Source organism: Sarcophilus harrisii, chromosome 2, assembly GCF_902635505.1.
Source record: "Sarcophilus harrisii chromosome 2, mSarHar1.11, whole genome shotgun sequence".
NCBI classification, from domain to species: domain Eukaryota; kingdom Metazoa; phylum Chordata; class Mammalia; order Dasyuromorphia; family Dasyuridae; genus Sarcophilus; species Sarcophilus harrisii.
Genome location: NC_045427.1, coordinates 594,938,615 through 594,963,769, shown reverse-complemented (window position 1 = coordinate 594,963,769; position 25,155 = coordinate 594,938,615). Strand labels below are relative to the sequence as shown.

Genomic DNA, 25,155 nt, shown 5'->3' with positions numbered 1-25,155 from the left:
AGTCAGGAATACCTGCATCCAATTCCATATTCATTCACTTACCAGCTGTGTGACCCTGGATAAGTCACCTTAGCTATTTGCCTCAGTCATTCTGCAAAATGGGTACAATAATAACATCTACCTTTCATTATTGTGAGAATTACATAAAGTAATAATTATAAAAGCACTTAGCACAGTGCATGGCACACAGTAAGTATTATACAAATGTTATCCATTCTCATCTTTTAGACCAAAAGCATGATTTAATTGGTTAAAAACAAAAAGAAGGAAAATTCCTCCACCAATACAGAAGGTACCTGTTCTACAATTTTCAAGCTAAAGTCACCTATGGCACTAAAGATTACCTGCATTGCCTACGGTCACATAGTCATCATGTTCCAGAAGCAGGGCTCAACAGTCTCCTGTCCACAACTACATGCTTTCTCTTTTTTATTGTACATGGTGGGTGAGCCTCTCCACAATTCAGATGAAACAGTCATAGATGGTTCAGAATATAATTACAAATTGTTGTTACAGTCAAATAAAATAAACCAAATTACAAATTTCCAAGCATAATCTGTTTATTAGTAAAGTGTGAATTTATCAGTAAGTTGAATCTAAGCTTACTCAGAGAAGCTAAGACTCCAGAATGAGGGAGACAGCTTTCAGGAGACAGTTTTGGGGATTATAGAATAGAGAACAAGATTTTGTAGGTGGGGAATTGGTGATGAACTCAACATCGATCAGAAGCATGGGGTACAATGTTATTGGTTGGAAATTGGAAATGAGAGGCTAGCAACAAATCTCCGCCTCCTTCCACCAAGAAATGTGTTTTGGGGTTGTTTTTTAAAATCCATCTGCAAGATGAGAAATAGTAAATCAGACTTCTTTTGATAACAAAGCAGACATCCTTGAAGAACAACATGATGGTGTACCAGACTCCCTGGTGTTCACTGGCAACCCTCAAGGATAACGGATCTCCTTCGGTCAAGAATAAGATAGTAATCAGTAAAAGAACTGAACTTAATTTTGCTCATTTCAGGCCAGCTTAGTTTCTGAATAAAATTCAGAGCCAAGGGACTATGACTTAGGCTGTTACAGAATAAAGCCAATTAAGTGTAAATCAGATCAATTAAAAAAGACACAATCATTCTGGTCATTTTAATGTAAAAGAGTTATTAAATTTTTCAACAACCCTGAAGCAATGTGTGAATTAGTTCCTTAATCAATTAAAGGGCATTATAGGGGCTTAGCCTTTGGTGAAGATAATTGATATAAGAAACATTTTGTGATTGGTTAATTGAATCAGACATGCCCCTTGGGCCTGTACATGGCCTGTACACTAAATATCTTTGTCTTATTTTAAGATTCTTTAAAGTTGAATCTTTTGTCTTTTCCACCAGACTTCTAAAGTCCATCTTTGTGTCAAGCAAGAGAGATAAGAGAGGCTGAGAACACCTTAAGCTTTAAACTTAAAACTGTACTGACTTTTGGGATACTCTGCATTTAATTAAAAAATAAAACTTTCATTAGGCAAGGAGTTCAAGTTCTGAGCTTGGAGATAGTTAAGGAGGAGACTCCTTTATCCCTACCAGAAGTTACAAGACTCTAATATATTTTGGCTGTGTGGCTTTAGTCAATTCATTGTCTCCAATCAATTCCTTAAAGTATAAAGGCAATAGATCAAATATCAAATTTGTATTGACAGCTCCCTGATTGGGAGGTTTTGTATCAATGAAATACAAAATTTAGTTCAAAAATATTGTTTACATAGTAGTGCATTTTTACTGGTTTACCTTCCACTTGATGACCTTGGCATCCTTTGAAACATTCTCCTATCTCATCTCCCAAAGGAAAAACCACATAGGAGAGAAAAGTTCTTCACCCCTCGCCAGGAAGAACAAAGTGATTGAATAAATGTAGTTTGGGTAATTCTGCTCTTAGTTTGTGCTAAAACCAAGTCACCTGGCAGTTTTTGATATATGTAGATTTTTTAAAAATCCATTTTCCAAAAACAGTGAACATGTGTCCTCCTTTAAAAGTATACATCTCTTGCTCACAACCCAGAGATCTTAATTAAAATGCTGCTAAAGGAAGCAAATCAATTAACAGATATCTTACAAGATGGTTTATTTTATCTTACACGGAGAAAATTACTTATAAGTATCACATTACCGCTTTAGGTGATGCGTTAACAAAGGCTGCTGCCGAATTACATCGTTATCAAGTCAGATAAAAGACACCTTGGGAATCCCAGAGAATTATTATCATAGAACACTTTGCCTTGAAATACAGCTCATCTTTCATCCTTCATGAGGAGGACGTAGGCTCACAGAGGCAGGAACGCCCCATGGAGGATGGCTTTGTCCGTGTCGAAGTCTCCAGATTTCTCAGGCTGGTCGGGTAAGTAGGAGATTTGTAAGTTGTTGAACACACCAGAGTTAATGTCATGGGAAGAGGAAAAAATTCTGGCAGGAGACATTTTACAGTGAGAAGACCATGGTCAATAACCTTGGGTTCGGACTGGTTCTTCAAGCTCTTCTTTTTCTTTCCACATTCCACACTCAAATAAGTCCATGCATTTTGGGATGGAGCCTTCTGCCATTTTTGAAAGAAGATTGAAAAGACTCTCGTAATAGCTTTTATCTTTTTCCTATCATTGTCTGGTCACAGGGTACAGGAAAGAATATCAGATTTGAAGTCTGCGATGCTGGGTCTGCATCCTGGTTTTGTTAAATTGCCTCTAAGGTCCATTCTATCTCTATCTATAATTTTATGATCCTACTGTATGTATCATCCTTGGCAAGTCATTTCTCCTCTCTTGGGCCCTCTTTCCTTATCTGTAAAATGAGCAGGACTAATTAATTTATTAGACCTTCGTCAACTCTAATTCTGGGATACTACATTTCTCCTCCATTCATTTGCCTAGTACTTTTTTGGGTAAAATTTACCCCACTTCTAAGGCCCTTGCCACCTTCCTCTATTTCTCTTTTTTTCTTAAAATAATGGTCAAATATATTTCTACCGTGTTTAACGTGTATTGGACTTTATTTGCCATCTAGGGCAGGGTGTGGGGGAAGGAAGGGAAAAATTGGAACACAAGGTCTTTTCAAGGACTAATGTTGAAGAATTGTCCATACATATGTTTTGAAAAATTAAACGTTTTAATTAAAAGAAAATAATGATCAAGTGGGACAGCTAGATGGCACAATAGAGCTCCAGCCCTGAAGTCAGGAGGGCCTGAGTTCAAATCCAGCCTCAGACATTTAACACTTCTTTGCTCTATGACCCTGGGCAAGTCACTTAACCCCAACTGCCTCAGTAAAAAATTAAAAAAAAAAAAAAGGTCATACTTTTCAGTTCAATATCAATTACTTTCCATTCTGTCTTAGCCTCCATGTTCTGCAGGGTTAAGAACTCTGAATATGCCTGAAATATAGACATAGTATCCAGCAGGCTGCAAAAATTTTTTGAGCCAAAACTAGAATTGTTTGAAGTAAGGATTAGTTTCACAAACTGTGCTTTGGATAAACTGTGTGGAGCAAGGCTTCAGATGAGCAGGATGAAGAAGAGAACTGGATATCCTGTAGCTAAGGCATGAGGAAGTAGGGATAGGCAATAGGCAGAAGCTCACCTGCTCTCTCCCCTCTCTCACCTTCTGAGAGTTTTTCATTTATTCACTTCATATATTCACTTATTAATCTTACTAGCTTACTTACTTAGCTTAGTTATTAATCTAACTAGCTAGTTAATCTAACTAGCCTTGTTGTTTCAGTTATGCTAAAGAACTAAAAGATGTTGCAGTGCCCTCTAAATATATTTCCCTAAGGCACAACCCCTGTGCATCTCACCCTAGTTATATCTCTGGGGTTTTGTGAGAAGTATAATAGTATTGGAAGTGGCCAGCAATGCTGTATAGTAAAAAGAGGAGTAACTCTGTATTCAATGAACCCAGGTGCAAATCTCATCCCTAATACTATTTGTGTGAACTTAAGTAAGTCCATTAACTTCTCTGTGCCTGTTACCTCATCTGCAAATTGAGGAAATTAGACTATATGGTCTTAGAAGTCCCTTGCAGTTCTAGGTTAATAATCCAGTGGTCCCATGAAATATATGTACAGTGTCCAGAAGGCTGCAGGAATGAGGAAGGTGGCTGATGAGGCAAATGGGAATGCTATTAGTTAGACCCACAATGCTAATGAAGCTCAGCTCGCAGCTTCATACTTGAGAGAATTGGTTGATTTTTTTTTTAATGTTCCATAGCAATGGTCTGTAGTCCCCTGATCCACCTAGCAAATGTAAGCTGGTGGTTATAAAAGGAACTGAATATTATGTGCACAGGTCAGTGTAAATCCATCCCCATTAATAACAGAACAACTCAATCTCTTGCCCTGCTAAAAGTAGGCCACATCCTCATCTAGAAAAGAAAGTACTTCCTCTTTTTAAGAACAGATGCACTTAGGAATCTCTTCCTCTCTTCATTTGTTTCCATCAGTAAACAGGTTGTCTTTGATTCCTGGTGAATTAACAGCTTTGAATGTTAAACTTCTGTACGGATTCAGCAGCACCCCTGGGAATGGTCGTAGCATGTCTTGTCCAAGCCAATCGCACACCGTCGGAAACCAGCCACCAGTTAGAGTTCAATCACTTGAGCATCTCTGGAAAAGAAGAAAAGTATTCAGGGAATTTTTGCTTCATAATTCTTTGGCTGGTGGGGCAGAAAGAGGGGAGGGATGGGGAGTGGGAAGGACTCATCTCTGTGTAAACAGATTTTCTCAGGCATAAAAAGGGGAACTAAAATTCTGCAGCTGAAAATGCAAGGGAAGAATTCTGGACTCAGCCGTGAGTTAAAGAGGTTTGGTGTCTTTGCTGATAGGTCTGAAGGTGGTAGATTTTGTTCAGGCCAAATTCCCTCTGATTTTATTGGACTGCAGGCTCTGGGCTCTGTGTCATAACAGCAGCATGCATACTGAATACTCCTCATTACCCATTATTACTAAGGGATTCCCAATATCAATAAACCTGTAGCCAGTAAGAAAGAGACATAGAATGGCAATCAGTGAGTGAGATAATGGCCAATCCAGATAGCATACCCGTCACCTTCTTGGGAGGCAGACTTTTAATTCAGTACTTGTTAAGCTCCTATTCATTCCCATGGTTGACACAAAAGATAAAGGAAGGAGAATAATAATAAAGTGTTTGCTTTCAAGAGTCTTACAATCTGATTTTTACCTAATAGTAATGTTGACCATCTTCAAGTAAAATGAATTTTTGAACTCCTTGAGGGCAGCAACTATTTTTGCCTCCTTTTGTATACCCAACAATTACTATAGTGTAGGCAAATAGTAGGTGCTTAATAAATGTTTATTAATTGTATAGAAGGTTAAACCTGAGACACTTAACACTTCCTAGTTGTGTGACCCTGGGCAAGTCACTTAACCCCAACTGTCTCAGCAAAAAACAAAACAAAACAGAACAAAAAACCTTAAATATTAATTATCCCCTGAAGTGATCACAGGGTATTATTGCATGCCCTGAAGTGACTTTAGGCTGGATACTCTATCCACATTGCCACTTTGCTAATCAAATAGGAAAGGATCATAAACTTCCTAAAATAATCCAGGAAGCTTTTGACTCCTTATTCTAGCAACATTTTGGACCAAAAAGAGTTTCCAGCAAAATGGTCAAAAATGTTAGAAGTTTACATGGAGACTCTGAAAGTAGTTCATGAAAGCATGATGTGGCTGGAATCATCATTTATCCTTGGGATAACTCTTGCTTCCTTGAAATACATCACTGCTTTATTTTAACTGATGTCAGACTCACCTGTCAGAGGAATTCAAGTTGGATCTGCAAAGGAAAAGAAATAAGAATTGGAATTTGAACATTCATTGAGTAATGTATTAAGTATAGGAAATGCATTAAGAGTTTGGCCAATCTACAAAATTCCATTGCTTGCTCCTGGCTTTTTCTAATGAACTTTCTTTCTTATTGATCTTTCATTCAACTTTACTCCATCTAGTGTCAGTTCCTGGTACCTTGAATTATGCCTCCTTTCCCCTCAAGATCATTTCAGACATTAGTAGTTATGAAAGAGAACTTTGTGGCTTTAATTTTATTCATTCTTCCATTCACTCAAACACTCAAATGAGTATTTATTGTATTAAGGCAATTAATTCACTATGTGCAAAATAATTGGTGCTATGAAGAGACTCACAAGACTGCCACTACTTAGTATATATTGTTATCATTTTTAATAAGAATATTTTAACTTGATCATTTTAGAATCTTAATTGTTTCTTTTGGGTACCATCTGACCCATGACTCAGTTTTTCCACAAAAACTCTTCTTAGATTAACACAACACAATGTGCAAATTAAAAGTAGCATTCCTATTTTTGTTTAATCCAGTGATTTCAAAGCATTTTGTTATTAATAATGATGATTCTCATAATAACTTATTTTATATGGTACATTAAATTTTGGAAAGCATTTTACATAAACTATCTTATTTTATACTCAATCCTATGAAATAAGTGTTATTATTATCATCTTCTGTTTCACAGAATTATTAAAATTCAGTTGAGTTAAATGATTTGCCCATAGTAACACAAATAATAAAGGTCTAAGACAAGAGTCAAAATCAAGTTTGTCTGACTCAAGTCCAGAATATTAGCCATTATTCTGTCTACTTTTCAGTTGAGGAAAACACAGTAAATTTTATTATTCTTACTTTTCTAAAAAGAGTGTTGGCCCAGGAATGTCAGTGATAATATGCTTTCTTTTTATTTTACATCAGGGTTTCTTAACCCAGTAGTTCATGAACCTATCTTTTAAGAATATTTTAATAGCTATATATATTTATGAAATTAGTTTCCTTTGAAATCTATTTTTTTTCTGTACATAAAAGCATCATTCTGAAACCCCTCGGTTTCACCAGATTGTCAAAAGAATCCATGACACACACACACACAGAAAAAATTAAGAATGCTTAAAAAAACAAATAGGATGACTAGAAAAAGAATTATTTCAAAATTCTTCTAAAACATGTCCTTAGACAAAGAAACATGTGTTCCTTGAAACACTTTCTATAATACATGTTTCTGTTTTTTTTCTGTTATTGATGATTTCTTTCTAATGGCTACAACTGAAGCATTGTCTCTTCTTCCCTTTAATCTCTTCTCTTTCCTACCTTCTTCAGCCATCACCCACATAATTTTCTTTTTCTCTTCTCCTGCTCTCTGCAGGTAAATCCTGATAAATACCCTGATAAAATGAAGATATCCTGATAAATCTAGGAAAATTAGTGGACTTGGACTCTTCACTTGTTAATACTTTAAATGTGACTCTTTGAGTTAGACAATAATAAATCCTATCAGCCTCCTAGGAAGAGCAGAGGAGATAGCAGAGGAAGCAAAGACTTATCAGACACTGGGGAAGTCAGGAAGGAATCCAAGTTGATACTCAAACATTTTAACTGCAAAAGAAATCTCTCTCTGGAGTCTGCTGTTCTAGCTTTCCAGCTGCCAAGCTTTCTCCTGAAAGGAGAGAGCCATCAATTAGGACAAACTCTAAGGGACAGGACCAATTCTTTTCTTGTTAGGTCAACTATGACTTGAAATAAGTGGATGTCAGGCTAGAGCTCAAAAATTTCTTTGTTAATCAGAGACAGGATGGTAATCAGTTTTGTTGCAATGACATTTGAACTGTCCTTTTAAAAAACATTCATCATGGAAAGATAAACATTTCTGATGACAACCCATTAGAAGATGAAAGTGATGGAGCAGAAAAACAGACACTGAGAAAGCATGTCTATTCTGGTACATCATCTAACCCTAACCCTAACCCTAACCCTAAATTCGCACAGGATATGAAGCTAGAAGTCCTGGGTTTGAATCTCACCTTGGGCAGTGACCGAGAATCAAAATGACTTAAATTTATTTATCTATTCATTCATTTATTTTTGCTGAGAATTCATTAATTTTGGGATTAAGTGACTTGTCCAGGGTCACACAGCTAGGAAGTGTTAAGTGTCTAAGGTCAGATTTGAACTCAGGTCCTCCTCATTTCAGGGCTGGGTCTCAACTATAAAATTATCTCTGAAATCCTTTCTGACTCTAAAACTGATCATCTGCCTATTTTTATGTTTTTGTAATTACTTTGAACTCACATAATTTTTGCATTGGTTTTAGAGTATGTTTTCTCCAGTACACTTTCTTTGCCACAATGAAATCTTTTTTTTCTGTGTTTGTCTAGGATTTTCTTAGACTCATTGAATTCTGGAGTTAGAAAGGATCTGAGAGGTCATGTAATTCAACCTTTATCTGAAAAGGCATCCCCTCGCCAACATTTTTCCAAACCACCCACCTATCCTCTGTCTGAATGTCTTTATTAATATGAAACCCAATGTATTCTGAAGCCACCTATGCTTACTTTGGACAGTTTGAGTGATTTGGAAGCTTTTTCTTAACATTAGTCCAAAAATATCTCTTCTTTGTGCTCCCATTTCTGTCCTCTGAGGTTAACAGAAAAAACCTAACCTTTATCCTTTGACTATTATTGTTTCCCCCTCTTTCCCTTTCACATATAAAATTTTATGAAAAATTAGTTCATCTGGGTTTTTGTTCAAGGGTTGCCAGAATTTATAGACTCAGAACTGAAGACCTAGAAGACAGACCCGGAGACCATTTATCCAACAATAATATACAAACAACATCCTTTAAAAAAAAGGAAAAGAAAAAAATATAGGATTTGGGGGATAACCACTATAGGGGAGCAATGACCTCCAAATTCAGGGGAAAGTGGACATTTGTATAGATGGATTTATCTACTGTACATCCTGAAACGACCCTTTCTACTGGCTTCATTTATGTCTCAACTAAAATCCTATCTGCAAGAAGCTTTACCCAACTCCTCTTAATTCTAGTGTCTTCCCTGTTATTTCCTATTTATCCTATATATTTTGTTTGAATAGATGTCTTTGTCTGTTCTCTCCCATTGATTTTGAGCTCCTTGAAGTTAGTATTTTTTGCCTCTTTCTGTATTCCTAGCACTTAGCACAATTCCTGTAATATTATTGTTCAGCCATTTTTTTCAGTCACGTCCAACTCTTTTTGACCCCATTTGGGTTTTTGTTGGCAAAAGTACTGGAGTGATTTACCATTTCTTTCTCCTAGTCATTTTTACAGATGAGGAACTGAGGATTAAGTGGCTTGTCCAGGGTCACACAACCAGTAAGTATCTAAAGCTAGATATAAATTTATAAAGATGAGTATTCTTGATTTCAAGCCCAGTGCTCTATCCATTGTACTACCTAGCTGCTCCATCTGGCACATACTAGGTGTTTAATAAATGCTTGTTGATTTAAAATGATTGATGCAACAATTTGACCTCCACTTTCTTTTACCATATTTTGCCTTTGAAATAGCTATTCTATCTCTATAAAATATATTGTATATGATATGTTCATAGCTCATTTTTTAGTTTTTGGCAAAAATCAAACTAAGAACACTTAGTCCTATTTATTGAAAGATGAAGGGAGGTTAGAGAGATGGAAAAGGTCCAGACTTATGATTTCATGAGAATGCCTGTAGTCTTTGAAACTAAATTTACTATCTCCTAAGGTCATTGCTCACAAAATTCTTATAAATTCTCATAATTGTGGTAAGCATTTATGTATTATGCTTTAAAGTTTTCAAAACACTTCCCTTACATTATCTATTTTGATCTTCACAATAAAACCATGAGGTGGATAGTGTAGTCATTATTATTTTCCACTTTCAAGATAAAGAAACTCAAGTTCAAAAAAATCATAAATAAAAAGAAACTGAGATTTAATTTAATCTAATAAACATTTATAGGTTTATGGCCCCAAAATACATGGTGGCTCATTTACGGTCATATACATAGGGAGGATAAAAAGCAGAGCTCAAATCCAGCTCCTTTTTATTCTAAGACCAAAGCTTCATTCATTGTATTTTTTCTGTCTTCTATGAATATATCACCAGATAATTCTCAAGACTTTAGAAATATGACTTCAAGAAGTAGCTCCCATATCTCAATCTAATCCCCTAAGGACTCATTCACCAGTCTTGTAATATTCAACCAAAGTGCTCCTTCCCAGGCATCCCTCTCCTCAGGGTATTGCTTTGCCTTTTTAAAAAAGTAAGTTCCTTGAAGTCAGGGACTTTATTTTGATTTTTTTACTTGCATTCCACAGCACTTTGGACACTATGGTAGCTCATGGTAAGTGTTTAAAGAATATTGTTTTCTTTCATTTATTCATCTCCTTCATAACATTAAGCAATCTTGATTTTCCAACTCCTAGTTCAGGGCTATTTATTATGTACATCCTTTAAAAAATGTAAGTAGTTGCAAGAATTTGGAAAAGCAATTATTATTCTGGAGTAATCTCTGCAGAGAATTTTTAAACAAGTAAACCCAAAATGTGGAGAGAAAAATTTGGTACATGTCATGATGAAAAGTTCTCAGTAGAAGGAAACTATCTTTGTCTTGGAACTCTGGTTGTTAATCACAAAATAATTTTAAAAATACAAGTAACATTGACTTTAGCATATCTGTTAGTGTCGTTGGAGCCAAAAAATAATAGAACAATCTGCCTTTATGTCTTTATGTATTGAAGTCCTGGTCTTTAGTGAGAGGTGGGAAAGGTCAAGTCTCAGTTTGAATAGCTGGTCATCTTATTAATTTCCTCATCTAATTCACTTTATCAGGGAGTGAACCTGGGAAGTATAGTTTAAACCTATAAAAATATGAACTCTTAGAAATCTTAACTAACTGTGTGACCCTGTGTGGCCTCCACTTCTTTTTCTGTAAAATGACAGGATAAAATGAGATCATGCTTTTGTTCTCTAATATTCCATGTGTTTATTTAATAAGATGTTTCATCACTGTCTTCTAAAACTAATTTGACAAGCTCAAACCAAGCTAACATTTGATGAAATTGTTATCAGATACTTTTATACCTTGACAACAAGAAATTTTAATCAGCATTTTAGTGATTATATCATATGCAAATGTGTTACTACCAATTAATATTTATATAGTGTCCAATAAAGTAAATGCTTAATAAATGTGTTAATCTCTTCTATTATTATATATGATTTATTGAATGGGAAATTTATTGTTACATATTTTGAATCCTCTTTGATATTCTTCTGAGCACATGACAATGTTTTGTTTTGTTTCTTATTTTCCTTTTCTGTCTTTTTTTTATTCTGTTCTTTCATGTTTTGTATTTAGTTTAATATTAAATATGTGCATACATGTGTTTTTAAAAGTAAAAATAAATGTGTTGAATACAATTTAAAAGATAATTTTATATGAATAAACTTCTGAATAAGATAATCATCAGCAAATGGGCACTTCCTCATTTCTAACAGAAAGATAGAGAATAACAGAGTGGTAATGTGATGAAAAAAGCAGATACTGACAGATATTTGCAGAATAGCGTTGCATACATTATCTCATTTGCTAGAAGCCTAGCTTTAGATCTAGAATGAGTGTAACTAACTGATTCATTTAACTGAATCCCTTCATTTTACAGATGAGGAAAATGAGTCCCAGAGTTCCATGAGTTGCATAGAAAATGAGTTCTAACAACAGGATTGGAACCCAAGTCTTTTGACTCCATATCCAGACCTCCTTTCATTATAACATGCACTTCATTGCCTCCCCTTATTGTTATTTTTTTAAATCTTATCCCTCAGAAGGTATTCAAGTGTTCTCTTCTCATGTCCAACTCAGAGTCAAGCAGCTCTACTGAATCACTAGTTATCATTAGTAAATCATTCATCCTCCTTCTGGGTCAAGTATTTTAATGTTTCCTTCTCCCTGGAGAACTGGCCCCCTCTCCTTTCCTAGTACTTTACCTTTCTCCTGCCTCAGGATCTCCCTACAACAAGTATCTATCCCTTTCTCCTAGATAGCTAATTTGTATTTCATATCTGCTCATCACTGCTAAGCTTAATAAATAATAGAGGGAACTCTGGTGTCCGTCAGCCAAAAAAGCACTTATTAAACACCTACTATGTGCTGGGCATTGTGCTAAGTTCTGGGATGCAAAAAAGGCAAAAAAAGTTCCCTGATTTTAAATAGCTCACTATCTAATAAAGGAGACAGCATGTAAAGAGTTAAGCATAAACAGGCTACATACAGAGAGAGCTGGAGATAATTTCAGAGAGAAGGTAGTGAGATTAAGCAGAACTAGGGAAGATTTCTTGTAAAAGGTGTGATGCAAAAAGCTGTGGCCCAAAAATGAGGTGGGTATTTCAATTGGCTCTTGCTTTCGTGATTTCCTGTTCTGACTACTAACCCTCAGACTTTCAGATTCTCATCTGTACAATGTCGACAATAGCACTTGCCCTGCCTATGGCAGGAATGGGATGTATTTTATATGAGCCAATATAGAAAAAGCCACTTTTAATCTCTGAAGTGTTATTTGAAAATAAACTATAACTAAAGCTTTTGTATATAAAAGATTTAAGTATGATCTCTTCAGGAGGTATTTGTATTTTAAGAGAGGATTCTAAGACCCAAAGCCAAGTATAAGACTCTAAGATCCAAGCCAAGGTTGGGGAAACAGTCCCTATTCTCAAAGAAACTATAAAGTTGTAATGAAGGCAGAAGAGTTAGTGGTTGGAGCAAAAAGGATATGCTTAGAATCTCTAAAATCAAACACGGCTGTGTTGGAGACACTCAAGAACCTATTCTTCAATTTTCAGTGTGAATATTTATACCTCAGATCAGCAAATACTAGTACCAGGGGTTGATTTATTATTTTTCTGATGATTTAGACTCAAAAATGTGATGGAGAAAAATCTAGGTAATGCAGATTCAAATAAAAAATTTAAAAGTATCTATCCTGTTTCCCCCCCGACCAAGAAAGTCAGTTGTTTAACATTTACTATCATACTCCTGCATGCAGGCGACTGCCTGTCTGCACTTCTGGGTGGGTGTGAGGAATTTCCCTTCTCTTGGTGTTCTGTTTTGATATGAACATGCATTTCCAATGAATTAGGTTTTAAGCTGGAACCTTTCCACTTTGCTAACTATTCTGATTCACTGGGGAGGTAATTGGAGGAGAAAAGTTGAGTGTTCTGCCAGATCCTTTTGAAAAATTCAGATGAAGATTGTACTGATTGGTCATGAAATACTGTAGTAATGAGTAATATTTGAAGGTGCAACGATGAGATCAGCAGTAGTCATAGTTGTAGTAGCAGTTACTTATGTCTTTCTAGATCAAAGTTTGTAAAGTGTTTTAGACTCATTAGCTCATCTGAAGTTGGAAAATTTGTGAAAACTCCCTGCGGTGGGGTATTATGTCTGACTTCATCCTTGCCTTATTAATGCCAACTCAGAGCTTTGCACTTGATACATGCTTTATAAACAATGGTTGTTGAACTGAGCTGTATTATAACCCCTTTGCCAATGTACTAGAGCAGGAAAGGAATAAAGGGGGAATATAATGGGTGCTGTTTATCTTATCTATAAGATGGACACTGCAAGTCAAAGAATATGGTGTGAAAGTTTCAAGACCTGGCTTTCAACTCTCATGTATTTGAGTAGACACTGAGGAAGAAGATATTCCCTTAAAACTTTCCCTACAGGAAGCATTGAACTGATGATTAGGAGATCTGTATTAACACTTGGGTCTACCTTAATTTTTCTGGTTGACCTTGACTGAGCAACTCATTCAACCTTTGCTGATTTATTATCCTCATCTGCAAAATAAGGATAATAAAGAGCAAGATACTCATAGAAGATATTGAAAGGAGATCCTCCTTTTTCAGATGAGGAAATGGAAGCCCCCATGAGTTGCTTCCAATGACATAACTAATTTGTGGAAGCATGAGACTAGAAGCAATGCCCAAGCTGCCCATCTTACAAAGTTAAAATTTAAAAGCACTGGAGTTAAGGTTCTTTCTCGAATTAAGCTGCAGAGAGTGCAACTCCATTGGGCTGGCCATGTTGTTCAAATACCAAATGTATGCTTGCCAAAATGACTATTTTATGGAGAACTCACACAGGGCAAACTACTCATAAGATGATCAGAAAAAGTGATATAAGAACACTCTGAAGGTATCCCTTAAGAACTTTAAAATGATTATATGACACTGTAACCTCTTTAACATGTATAGGACTGCTTGCCATCTGGGGGAGGAAGTGGAGAGAGGGAGGGGAAAACTCGGAACAGAAGTGAGTGCAAGAGATAATGTAAAAAATTACCCTGGCATGGGTTCTGTCAATAAAAAGTGATTAAAAAAATGATTATATGATATAGGAGACACTACCTAACATGATGCTCCTTCATCAGAAAAGGTTCTGTGCTCTATGAACAAAGCAGAATTGAATTAGCTCAGAAGAAACACAAGGTGCACAAAGTTGTAGAATTCACCCCAAATGTTCATAGGGACTATTTGTCCCTGACCTGTGGCAGAGTGTCCCAAGCTCGTACTGGTCTGATCAGCCACAGTCAGACACACTAACTGGACTCTAACATAGGGATGTCATTTTGATCCTCTTTAAGAATGAAGGATATCAACGAAATCAAATCTAACATATTAACATGTCCCATAGACTTGACATATATTTGTCTAATTTGTGGAGAAGAAGCCTTCCATCCCTCTCAGGTCAACCAAATTCTCTCAACATTCTTAGCAACCTGAGGGAAGGGACAACCAATTTTCAGTACAATGTCAGAATGAGATCTACCATCATCATCATCATCAACAGCATTTATTAAGTACCCATTGTATGCCAAATACTGGAGAAATCAAAATAAAAATGGGCAAAACATGGTCTCTCCCTGGGGGCTCAGTCTAATAAAGGAAGCAACATCCAAACAATTATGTACATATAAGATGTGTACATTGTAAGTGGCAGGATGTCTAGCGGGGCATCCTGGAGCCATGTACCCTATAGCCATGAAGTAAATACATGAAGTAAATGATATAATCATGGATTTAGAACTGGATTAGACACTAGAAGCCATTAAAGTCAACTCTCTCATTTTATAAATGAGGCAAATTATGAACAGAAAAGTTGAGTGATTTGCTTGTGGTCACATGAAGTGAGATTTTAACTCATGTCCTTTGACTAAAAGCAGGTGTGTTTTCTTTTATTCCAGAAGTCATGTCTCTGAAGTGATAGCCAAATATAGCCTAATGACCAGGGGAAATATTCCCAGAGTGTAAGAGTGGGATGATGGAGTTCCCCTGTCAGAATCTGCAAAAAACATCAGTCTCATGTTGACATTTGCCTGAGGAAGCATGGGAGGCCTTCTGTCAGATGGTGGGGTCCCTTTTGATGTCGTGTTACCCCTGTGGAAGCTGTAGCCCAGTGCCTGGAGAATGTTAACAGCTGGCTGGCCAGGCAATGAGGAGGAGGGATGCCGTGCAGCTGGAAAGGGGAGAGAAGAGAAGGAACCCCAGAACCTGAACCCAGGACACAACATACTACAGGAAGAGTCCCACTGCTGCCCTCCCAGGAACTGTGAGAAACCTGCCCCCCACCTTCTGCCTCTCTGCGTTATTCAGGTATGTAAAGAGAAAATCCTCCTGGAGTTAGAATTATCCAAACAATTAATCTCCTAAATTCATTCCTGAGAACTTCTCTTCTGTCACCGATTTCTGTTGACAAGTAGAAATGCTGTTATTGAGCTCATGTGGACAAAGAATCAGAAATGAGGTGGACTTAATGACTGTCCTCTAAAGGGGAGTGATGTCTCCTCTCTCTTCTTCCCTATGTTAAATGAGGAAAATGAAGGGTTTGTCACTGTTCTATCAAGTGACTTCTCAAATTTAAGCCCCACTGATCTGCCCAGCAGAGAGCACAATCTTCAGAAAAAAAAAACATATATATTATTAAACTTGTTAAGTCATTTTCAATCCTGCCTCACTCTTCATGACCCCATTTGGGGGTTTTCTTGGCAAAGATACTGGAGTCGTTTGCCATTTCCTTCTGCAAATCATTTTGCAGATGAGGAACTGAGGCACATAGGATGAAGTGACTTGCTGAAGGTCACTTGGTATGTGTCTGAAGCCACATTTGAATACAAGAAGTCCTAACTTCAGGACCAGCTCTATCTACTGTGCCAAAAGTTTGTAAGCATATATGTGTATATTCCCAAAGAAGATTACTATATGATTACTTCTTAATATAAGATATTAATATAAGACATATAAGATTACTTCCTCTCTCTGTCTGTCTCTGTCTCTGTCTCTCTCCCTATCTCTCTCTCTCTCTCTCTCTCTCTCTCTCTCTCTCTCTCTCTCTCTGTGTGTGTGTGTGTGTGTGTGTGTGTGTGTCTCTTTCTCTCTGTCTGTCTCTCTCTGTGTCTCTCTACCTCTGTCTTTCTCTGTCTCTCTCTGTGTGTCTCTCTGTCTCTCTCTCTTTCTCTCTGTCTCTCTCTGTCTCTCTCTCTCTGCCCCTCTCTGTCTCTTTATCTTTGTCTCTCTCTGTGTCTCTGTCTCTGTCTGTCTCTCTGTCTCTCTCTCCATATATATATATATATATATATATATATATATATACACATACATACACAAATGTATATATGTGTGTGTGATTACATATGAGCATGCATAGATGCATACATACATATACTGTGTACATATGTACATAGATTGTATTATACACATATGTATTCACTTGCAGAAGAAAAACTAGGATGGGATAATCAGAGCTTTTCCTCAAGGCACCACAATTTAGAAGGTGCAAAAACATTAAAGAATTAGCATTTTAAAAGTTTATTGTGGCTACGTTTTGAAGCACTTTTGAGCCATCAGCAATATAGACATAACTGAGCTTTGCAGCTAGTGACCAAGAAAAAGTAAAGTCAGAAGCCTCCAAACTATGCGCTTTCTCCTCCCTACAGTCATAGTCTAGATGAGTTCTTCCCCAGACTCCCTCACTCTGCTTCTTCCCCTCAATTACAGTCTCACAGAGCCCTGGGATATCTCCCTCTAAGGCCTGGCATTGTTGTCACCACAAAACTCTGCCCATTAACTGAATTTCCTTAGTCACTTCTTGTATTATTTTGAGAACATGAATTATAAAACTGGTTTCAGGGCACTTTGCCCCAGGTGCTAAAATTGCCAGTTACCGTTCTGCTTATCTGATAAAGACGCCCTAGATCCTTAGAACCAAAAATTAGTTCAGGAAGAGAAGCCAATGAAAGAATTCCCAAGAACTATCATGGAGCCAACAGTACACACTGAGCACCATTGTAAGGCAGCAGGTGCCACCTGCAGCGTGGAAAGATATTTCCCTGGGCTTGCCACCGGGGAGCCATGGAGTTTTTGCTCAGAGTCAGACAGGAATATGGCCACAAATATTGGTTCTTCATGTCTAGGGAAGTGTTGCTTCCTGCAATATTGCCACAGTATTCCAGGAGGAAATTAGGTGAAATGAAAGAGAGAGTATGGTGGTAAGATTATCTATTGCATTTATACTGAAAAGTGGAGGTGCAGCTATGAATTTCTGAAACTTCTGAAAATTCCGTGAGATGCTGCCAAAATTGGTTCTTTGCCCATTTCCTAGCCCCGAATTACAGAACTGAACAATGAAGAGATGATTGAGGAGAGCTAGAAAGAAACTCGGAAGTCGCCAAGACTATATTCAACCCAAGACAAGAATTCTCTCAAGAATTATTTTCTTGTGTTATAAAATATCAAAGTTTAGTCAATAAACATTTATTGTATTTATTTTGTGTCTAGAAAGATGAGCATTGAGGATGGGTATAAGATAATGAATTTTAGAGGTCATCAATTTCACCCCTTCATTTTGCAATTTAGGGAAACAGATTTCTTCAGGGTGACACAGTATTTGATATAGGATTTTAACCCAGATTTTCTGGATTCCAAATCTAGTAACCAGTTCACTATGTCTTGCAAAAGAAATAGAGGAATCTTCACAGACAAGGTAATGGACAATGGAGGGATATAAGTTGATGAAAACTACAGGACTCCTTACCAGTGATGTGTCCTGTGCAGCCATACACCTTGCAAGTGTCTGATTACACCATCTTTGATGAAATGTCTTTATTGCTCTGGTTAGATTGGAGGAACAAGATCTTGGTTCCTGAATCTATCTTAGAAACAGCTTCCCTCTTCTGTTCTACTTGCTCAAGGGGTGACTTTTTTGGAGACTTACTGTAGCTGAAAAACTCATCCATTTTACAACCAATCCAGAACTGAGCCTCTTTAAACTTAGCTGGGCTATTCCTTAGATGGCAGGTGATAGACTAGTCATTGAGCCAGTATTTAAAGCCTTCCCAATATGTTAGGGAATATTTAATGCCCCGAATCTTTGACAACTCAGAATATATCAGTATCTCACTAACATGAGGATTGAATAGATCATTAGTGGAAGGGTTTGAGATTACAGGCAGGTAGATGGGCTATGGTCAGAGTGATGGAGTTTAAGTGGGGAAGACCAAAGTTTGAATCCTGTTTAGCCATGTGACCTGACTGAGTCACTTAATCTGTGTTGTCCTTAGTTTTTCCACCTATAAAATGGGAATAATATTACCTATTTCTTACATTCAAATGAGATAACAAAGAAAATGCTTCAAGTACCATATGAATGTTGGATATTTTTATCTTAGATCTGGAAGAGATATAAAGGCCATCTTGTCCAACCCTCTCATATAATGAGGAAAGTGAAGCCCCAGAATGCTGTGACTTGTGCAAGGTGAGACAAGGAGTAAGTATTAGAGGCACAACTGAACTGAGGTACCACAGGACCAAGTATACATTTCCCTTTACCTTGATACATTCAGGTCCAATTTCACATCAGATCAATAGCTAAAGGATTCCTAATTCCTCAGATAGGCCAAATGCACTGAGTGTCCCTCCTCTCCATCAAATCTTATCTCCTTGTTTATTACGTTGAAACTATTTACACTCGAATTATTTTTAATATACACAATGAAATTATGATTTTTCAATTATTCCCACTTTTTCCATATTTGTTTTTTAATTTTTAAAATTTTTCCTTTATAAGGTTGTTGTTAGTATGTAATTTCTCCTGCCAATCCTGATTTTTTTTTTACTTTACATTATATTCATATATTCATCCATACATTTATTAACTGCCAATGTCCCAGGCCCCATACTTAATGCTGGGAATATAAATGCATTCCTAAAAGTCTTTCCAGATTTCTTTGTTTCATATGCCTGCCAGTATTAATTACATGATAGAATCCTATTGTAATGTTTTACAATTTATAAAGTCAATTTATTGCATGGTCAACAATTTATTGTTGTACCAGTTGTTTTCCTACAGAGGACAACCTCCTTACCCCAGGAGAATTTAATCTGTAATTCCTTTGGTGTCAAATATAAGGATGAGGACAATAAATTAAGTGCTATAACCTAAAAGCAATCCTTACCTTGTGTTGCTCTTTCTTCGGATAGATGTGTCTAAAAAGAGGATTATAGGGCATTAGATAAGCAACATCTACAATTTGCATTACATTGCATTCTCAGTCTGCTGAGCCCCTTGTGTCTCTTGGGACCAGTGCTCACCATTATGGGAATATAAAGTATTATGGAACTCAATATGGATTTGGCGAATTCTGGGATTTAACACTTTGAAAAGGGTTGTTGGGGTGGGGAAGAAGAGGAAGCAAGTGTAGAGGCAAAAGAAACTATAAAAGGAATGAAGAATTCTGACTTTAAGGCAGCTTGCTATCTCCTGCCTGTTGGATTTGGTGATGACTAATTTCAGGATCTAAATTCCATAGCCTTGCTGGGTGGAATGATATTTTGGAATTTTAAAAAGCCAAGGTCATACTATTTGTTTTCTTTCTATTTTCCTTTCCAACTTTTCCCTCCCCTCTTTCATTTAAAATAGCTAATCTGGCTTGTGTGTGATGAAGAGGCTGTTTTGCTCTCCCCCTTATTTATGTGGATGCAAAATTAATAGTTAATTACCTGTGCAACTATGACAAATTATGTTCCACATGAATTTAGATATGCAAATGGATCAAGCAGATGCATCAAGGTAGCAGAGCATCCTAGGTCTGCTCAGGTATCTGTCTCCTCCTCTTTGCTTTTTATATGCAATAGTCTCATTTTCCAGAGATGTGAACATCTTTCATCAACATTTTCATGATTACATTTTTAAAAGATATATCATTATTTCATTATGTAATTGAATACAATAGAAGGAGAGTTTCATAGATTGTGATATTGATTGAAATTCTTTAAAAAGAAGTAAAAATCAATGTTTTCTCATCCTGTGAGAGTATAAACCTACTTAGAAGTATCTGGGATTATAAGACATAACATTTTACATGCACCAGATGAAATATAGTGTTATATGACTATTTATAGAGCTAGAGAGGGAGAGTGACAATGAATACAGAGCCCACTAGCTTTGGAATTAGAAAGACGGGGATTCAAGTTCTGTCTCCAATATAGACCAATTGTATGACTATAGATGAGTTAATTAATCTCTCAGTGCCTTAGAAAATCCTCTAAAATTATCAATTACAGAGCAGATATTGATCTGTATTAGTAGAGGGATTTTCCATACTAAAGGTTCGTTCATTGAAGAAATCATAGTGACAGACATGGACAAAGATGGAGATGGAGATATAGACATGGACATGGACATGGACATAGGCACAAATAGACACAGGCACAGACAAAGACAAAAAAGACAGATATAGATACAGACATAACTAAATCTATTTTTTTCTCTTCATTGCTTCTTACTGATTTATGAGACAATTCTGCCTTGTGATTTCCTATCACCCCTCTTCTGAAGGTATATATATATATATATATATATATAGTTATATTCTAAAATCAGTTTTGTCTTTGGCCATAGTATCTTTCCACTTATCAAGAATATAAAATATTTGCTGACTGAGGTAACTTCTAAGCTCTTTTGATTTCCTTTTTGTGAAACTGACTTTAGATTCTCCCTGATATATTTTCCTATATAAGAAAATATGTTAAAGCAAGAGGTAAAATACCTCCTCCTTCCAAATATTTTCATATATATACATGCATATTTATCTATAGCTAGACACATATATTATGTATGTATATATCTTTTGTACATATATGTAATGCATATATGTATATGTGTATGCATCTATATACATGTACATATAGAAAGTATGTATAATATTTACATGCTACTTATTTAGAGAAACAAAATTTTTGACTGATACTGTTACTTCCTCAGTACAGAAAGCTCCTGTTGAACTTTTCTTTACTAATACAGACTAGCACCTTCTCTGCAATGTAGATTCTTGCCAAATTGCCTGAGGGAGGTATTAAGAGATTGAGTGATTTGCCCAGTGGAAAGGAATGGAGGATAAAAAGTAGATTTGCAGAAAGTTTACATTTAAGCAAGATTATCCAAAAGCAATTAAAGATGAAACTGAATAAAGAACAACAAACACCCCCTCCCCAAAAAAGATGAAAAAAAATTATCAATATTTTACAGCTAATGTTTTTCTCTCTTATTGACAGCTGGGCCACTAATGTTTTGATTTTAATGTTAGAGTCTTTCATGTGCTATTGAGTGAGAAAAGGCAATAGAGAAAAGAATGATGGGAAGCGCATCTAGACCAAACAAAGAATATACTGAAGAGGTCTGTGCTCAAGGTATTAACAGATTTTTACATTTAGAGGGCTCCTTCATCAGATACCTGAAAGGAAGAAAAAACACTGAACCATAAATGTTCTCAATATTGAAAGAGGAATTTGGGATACATCAAGAACTACTATTTTATGTTTACTATGTGCCGAGGAGAGTGATAAAAGAGACAGAGAGCCAGTCTCTAGTCCTAAATTTAAGTTATTCCTCTATCATGAACTGGCCCTGGGAAAGTAATTTAATATCTCTTTGTGTCATACTAAGGTTAGGACTATGAGATGCTATAGCAATAAAACATAGGTCTAGTGCCTATTGCTGCCATGTGATAGACACTGTGGCTACAAAATAAAACAAAACAAAAAAAAGCAAAAACAGTCCCTGCCCTCAAAGAGCTTATATGTAAAGCAGATTCTGAAGATGGTCACTGAACCAAACCCAAAAATAAACAGAAGGAAAGGAAAATGGACTGGAAAATCCCACAGCCTTTTCGATGAATTCTATGCTTCTGATGTTGTTACATAGCTATACATCACTGAATACCACTTCTGCATAACTGTAATTGTGGGTGGCCCAAAGGGCAATAGGGTAATACATCCTGAGTTTAAATAGGCTGGTGATATTAACAATGAATTATCCAAACAAATAGAGTAAAAATTATCAAGAAGCTGAGGAGGAAAAAAGAGAAGGAAGAGAATTTAGAAGAACAAGAACAAGAACAAGAAAAACAAGGCCAAGAAGAACAAGAACAAGAAAAACAAGTATAAGAACAAGAACAAAGAGGAGAAGGAGAAGGAAGTGGAGGAGGAGAAAGAGAAAGAGAAGGAGAAGAAGGAAGAGGAGGAGAAAAAAAAGGAGGAGAAGAAAGAGGAGAAGGAGGAGGAGGAGGACAAGAAGGATGAGGAGGACAAAGAGGACAAGGAGGAGGAGGAGAAGGAAGAAGAAGAGGAGAATAACAATAGCAAGAACAAGAAGGTAAAGAAGAAAAAAGAAGAATAAGGAAGAACAAGAAGAAGAAGAGGGAAGAGAGAAAGGAAGGAACAAAGCAAGGAAGCAAGGAAGGAAAGGGAGGAGGGAGGGAAGATGGGAGAAAGGGAGGAAAAGAATTTTATTGAAATATTTTTAAAGTGTATAGAAGAAAAGAGAAGGAAATTCAGAGGGAGGCAAAAAGAGGATGCAAGATAGTTTTAAAACTAATATGTTAAATGTATTAGTTTATAAAAGCAAACTATATTTAATAGAGACTCATGATTTCGTGTACAATCAGTCTTTTCTGTTCTTTATATGTGATAATGTCTCCACGTATTTTTTGGTGTTTTTCAAAATCAAAATGACAAAAAAATTTAACTTGTTTTAAATAATATTTAAACCTTAAGAAAAATAAATCACCACAGAGATATACAAATAACAAAGTTCTGTCAGTCATATAACAAAAGCAAAGCAAACAGATATGGTAGCATATGTTCCACTGATACCCATTCAAGATTAAAAGAATCTGAGGCAAGAAATCACATCCAAAGTCTACCTTCTCCATCTTCTATACTGAGTGTACTTGCTGTAAAGGATCTGTGAAATGGCATGGATGATACTGTAAGAGTGATTTTAGTGTGTGGTACTCAATTTAGGATACTTCATTTTAAGAAGGGCATTGATAAACTGAAGCACATCCAGGTAAATGAATGGATTAATGAATGAAAGTATAAAAGATCATTGATTAAATGCTTAGTATCTGCCAAGCGCCAAATTCTAGGGTACAAATAGAAAAAGCTAGAAAATTTCTACTATTAAGGATTTCACAGTTTAAGGGATCAAGCATAATAAAAAAGGTAGATAGAAAAGCCTCAAGTTTTTAAAAAGTTATACAAAGGAGCAGATGGTTAAGGACCTTCAAATGGTTAAGGGTCTTCAAATTGCTCAACTAAGTCCAAAGACAGTGGAAGAGGAGTCTGTAGGGCATAAAAGGAAGGTGGTAAATCTTTGAAGACCTTATGGGTCAGTGACAAAGCAGACTGTAAAGTTTACTAGTCCTTAGGTTAATCATTAGATGCAATTGTGGGAGTGGGGAAAGATCTTCAGGAAAGATAAAGTTTTTTGGTTCCACATCCCACAGGAAAGAATTGAGGATTTGACTTTTATCTCATCTAAGCTATATGAGCAATCAAGTAGCCTTAGGGGTGCAGAGATGGTCTGTGACTGGGTGAAAGTGGGGAGAAAAGGTTGCTACTTGGTGGTGATGGGTAGATGACAAGCAGAGTGCTGGTAACTTTTTAACTTTATCATATGAGGATGATTAGAATATGGCATGGGAATGTTTAACCTAAAAAAAGAAAAGATTTGGGAAGAGGGGGAGGATATCTATCTTATAGTGTTTGAAAGACTGTCATGTGGAAAAGATATTAACTTTAATCTGTTTGACCTCAGCAAATAGAGCTAGAACCATTGGAGAAAATTATTAGGAAGACCGATTTCCACTCAAAATAAGGAAAATGACTGAATGATTATAAATGGAGGGAAAAGTAAACTGTCTTGTAAGGTAGTGAATTCTACACACTGGAGCTTTATTTAAGCAGAATGAATGGGTCCTTGACATGGATATTCTAAAACAATGCCATGCTTCATGGAGGGATTGGATCTCAAAGAAGAAATACTCTGATTTTCACTCAAGATTCAACCCTGAAGAGAACAATATTGTGTCCCCAGAAGACTTTGGGAGACATGGCACCAAAATGTTTTTGAAATAGGGAAAGCCTCTTTAAAAGGAAGCTTGGAGGAAAATATTTCCTTAAAACCAAATGGTTCCCATATTCTCTTCTTATAAATACAGTTATAGAACCTACAGTGGTTCTCTGTAGGCATGCAACAGAGAAACTCCCCCTTGAGTAAAACAAAATCTTGTATTTTTCCTACCTGAGGAATCATTATCAAACATATGTTTTCGGATCATACAGATCTTCAGTGCTAGAAAACCAGCCGAGATAATGATTCCCAGTATAATTCCAATGATGGCATATTTGATTTCTGAAAATAGAAAATAAAAAGATTGCTCAGAATTGCTATTAACACATTAACCCCTGCCCAAAATTCTTCAGTGGTTCCCATCAGTTAAAGACTAAGTCTTTAAATCTTAGTCTTTAAACTAAACTGTTAAAGGTCTTAGTCTTTAAACCTGAACCTTAAAATCCTTAGTATGGCATCTTCAAGACCCTCCATAGTCTAGTCCCAACATACCCTAAAATTTTTTCAATTGATATGTGTCCACTATATGACAGCCACTCCACTTAGTAATGAGAATACAAGGGCAAAAGCTAAAGCAATTCTAATTTTCATGGACTGCAATTCTGTTAATGGAAATTATGTATATATTTATGTAGATGTAGATGTTGATACACATATATGTACATATAGATATACCCATATGTATCTATCTACACATATTTTAATTGAAAATCTATAAAAATACAATATATAATTTACATATACAAATATATGCATGTGCATATATGCTTGTATACAACATATATAATATATAATTTAGATATAC

General features: G+C 36.2%; 1 protein-coding gene across 1 annotated transcript in view; it reads right to left on the bottom strand.

Moving 5' to 3' along the window:
• Nucleotides 1-3,679: 3,679 nt before the first annotated feature.
• TMEM273 (transmembrane protein 273) overlaps nt 3,680-25,155 on the bottom strand; it is a 46,195-nt gene continuing 24,719 nt past the window's right edge. Inside the window, exons 3-6 of the mRNA XM_012539677.3 lie at nt 24,522-24,632; nt 19,393-19,423; nt 5,806-5,829; nt 3,680-4,637 (exon numbers count right to left, since the gene is read on the bottom strand). Coding sequence (XP_012395131.1) covers nt 4,613-4,637; nt 5,806-5,829; nt 19,393-19,423; nt 24,522-24,632 — 191 coding nt within the window. The 3' untranslated portion in view covers nt 3,680-4,612. The remainder of the gene's footprint in view (nt 4,638-5,805; nt 5,830-19,392; nt 19,424-24,521; nt 24,633-25,155) is intronic.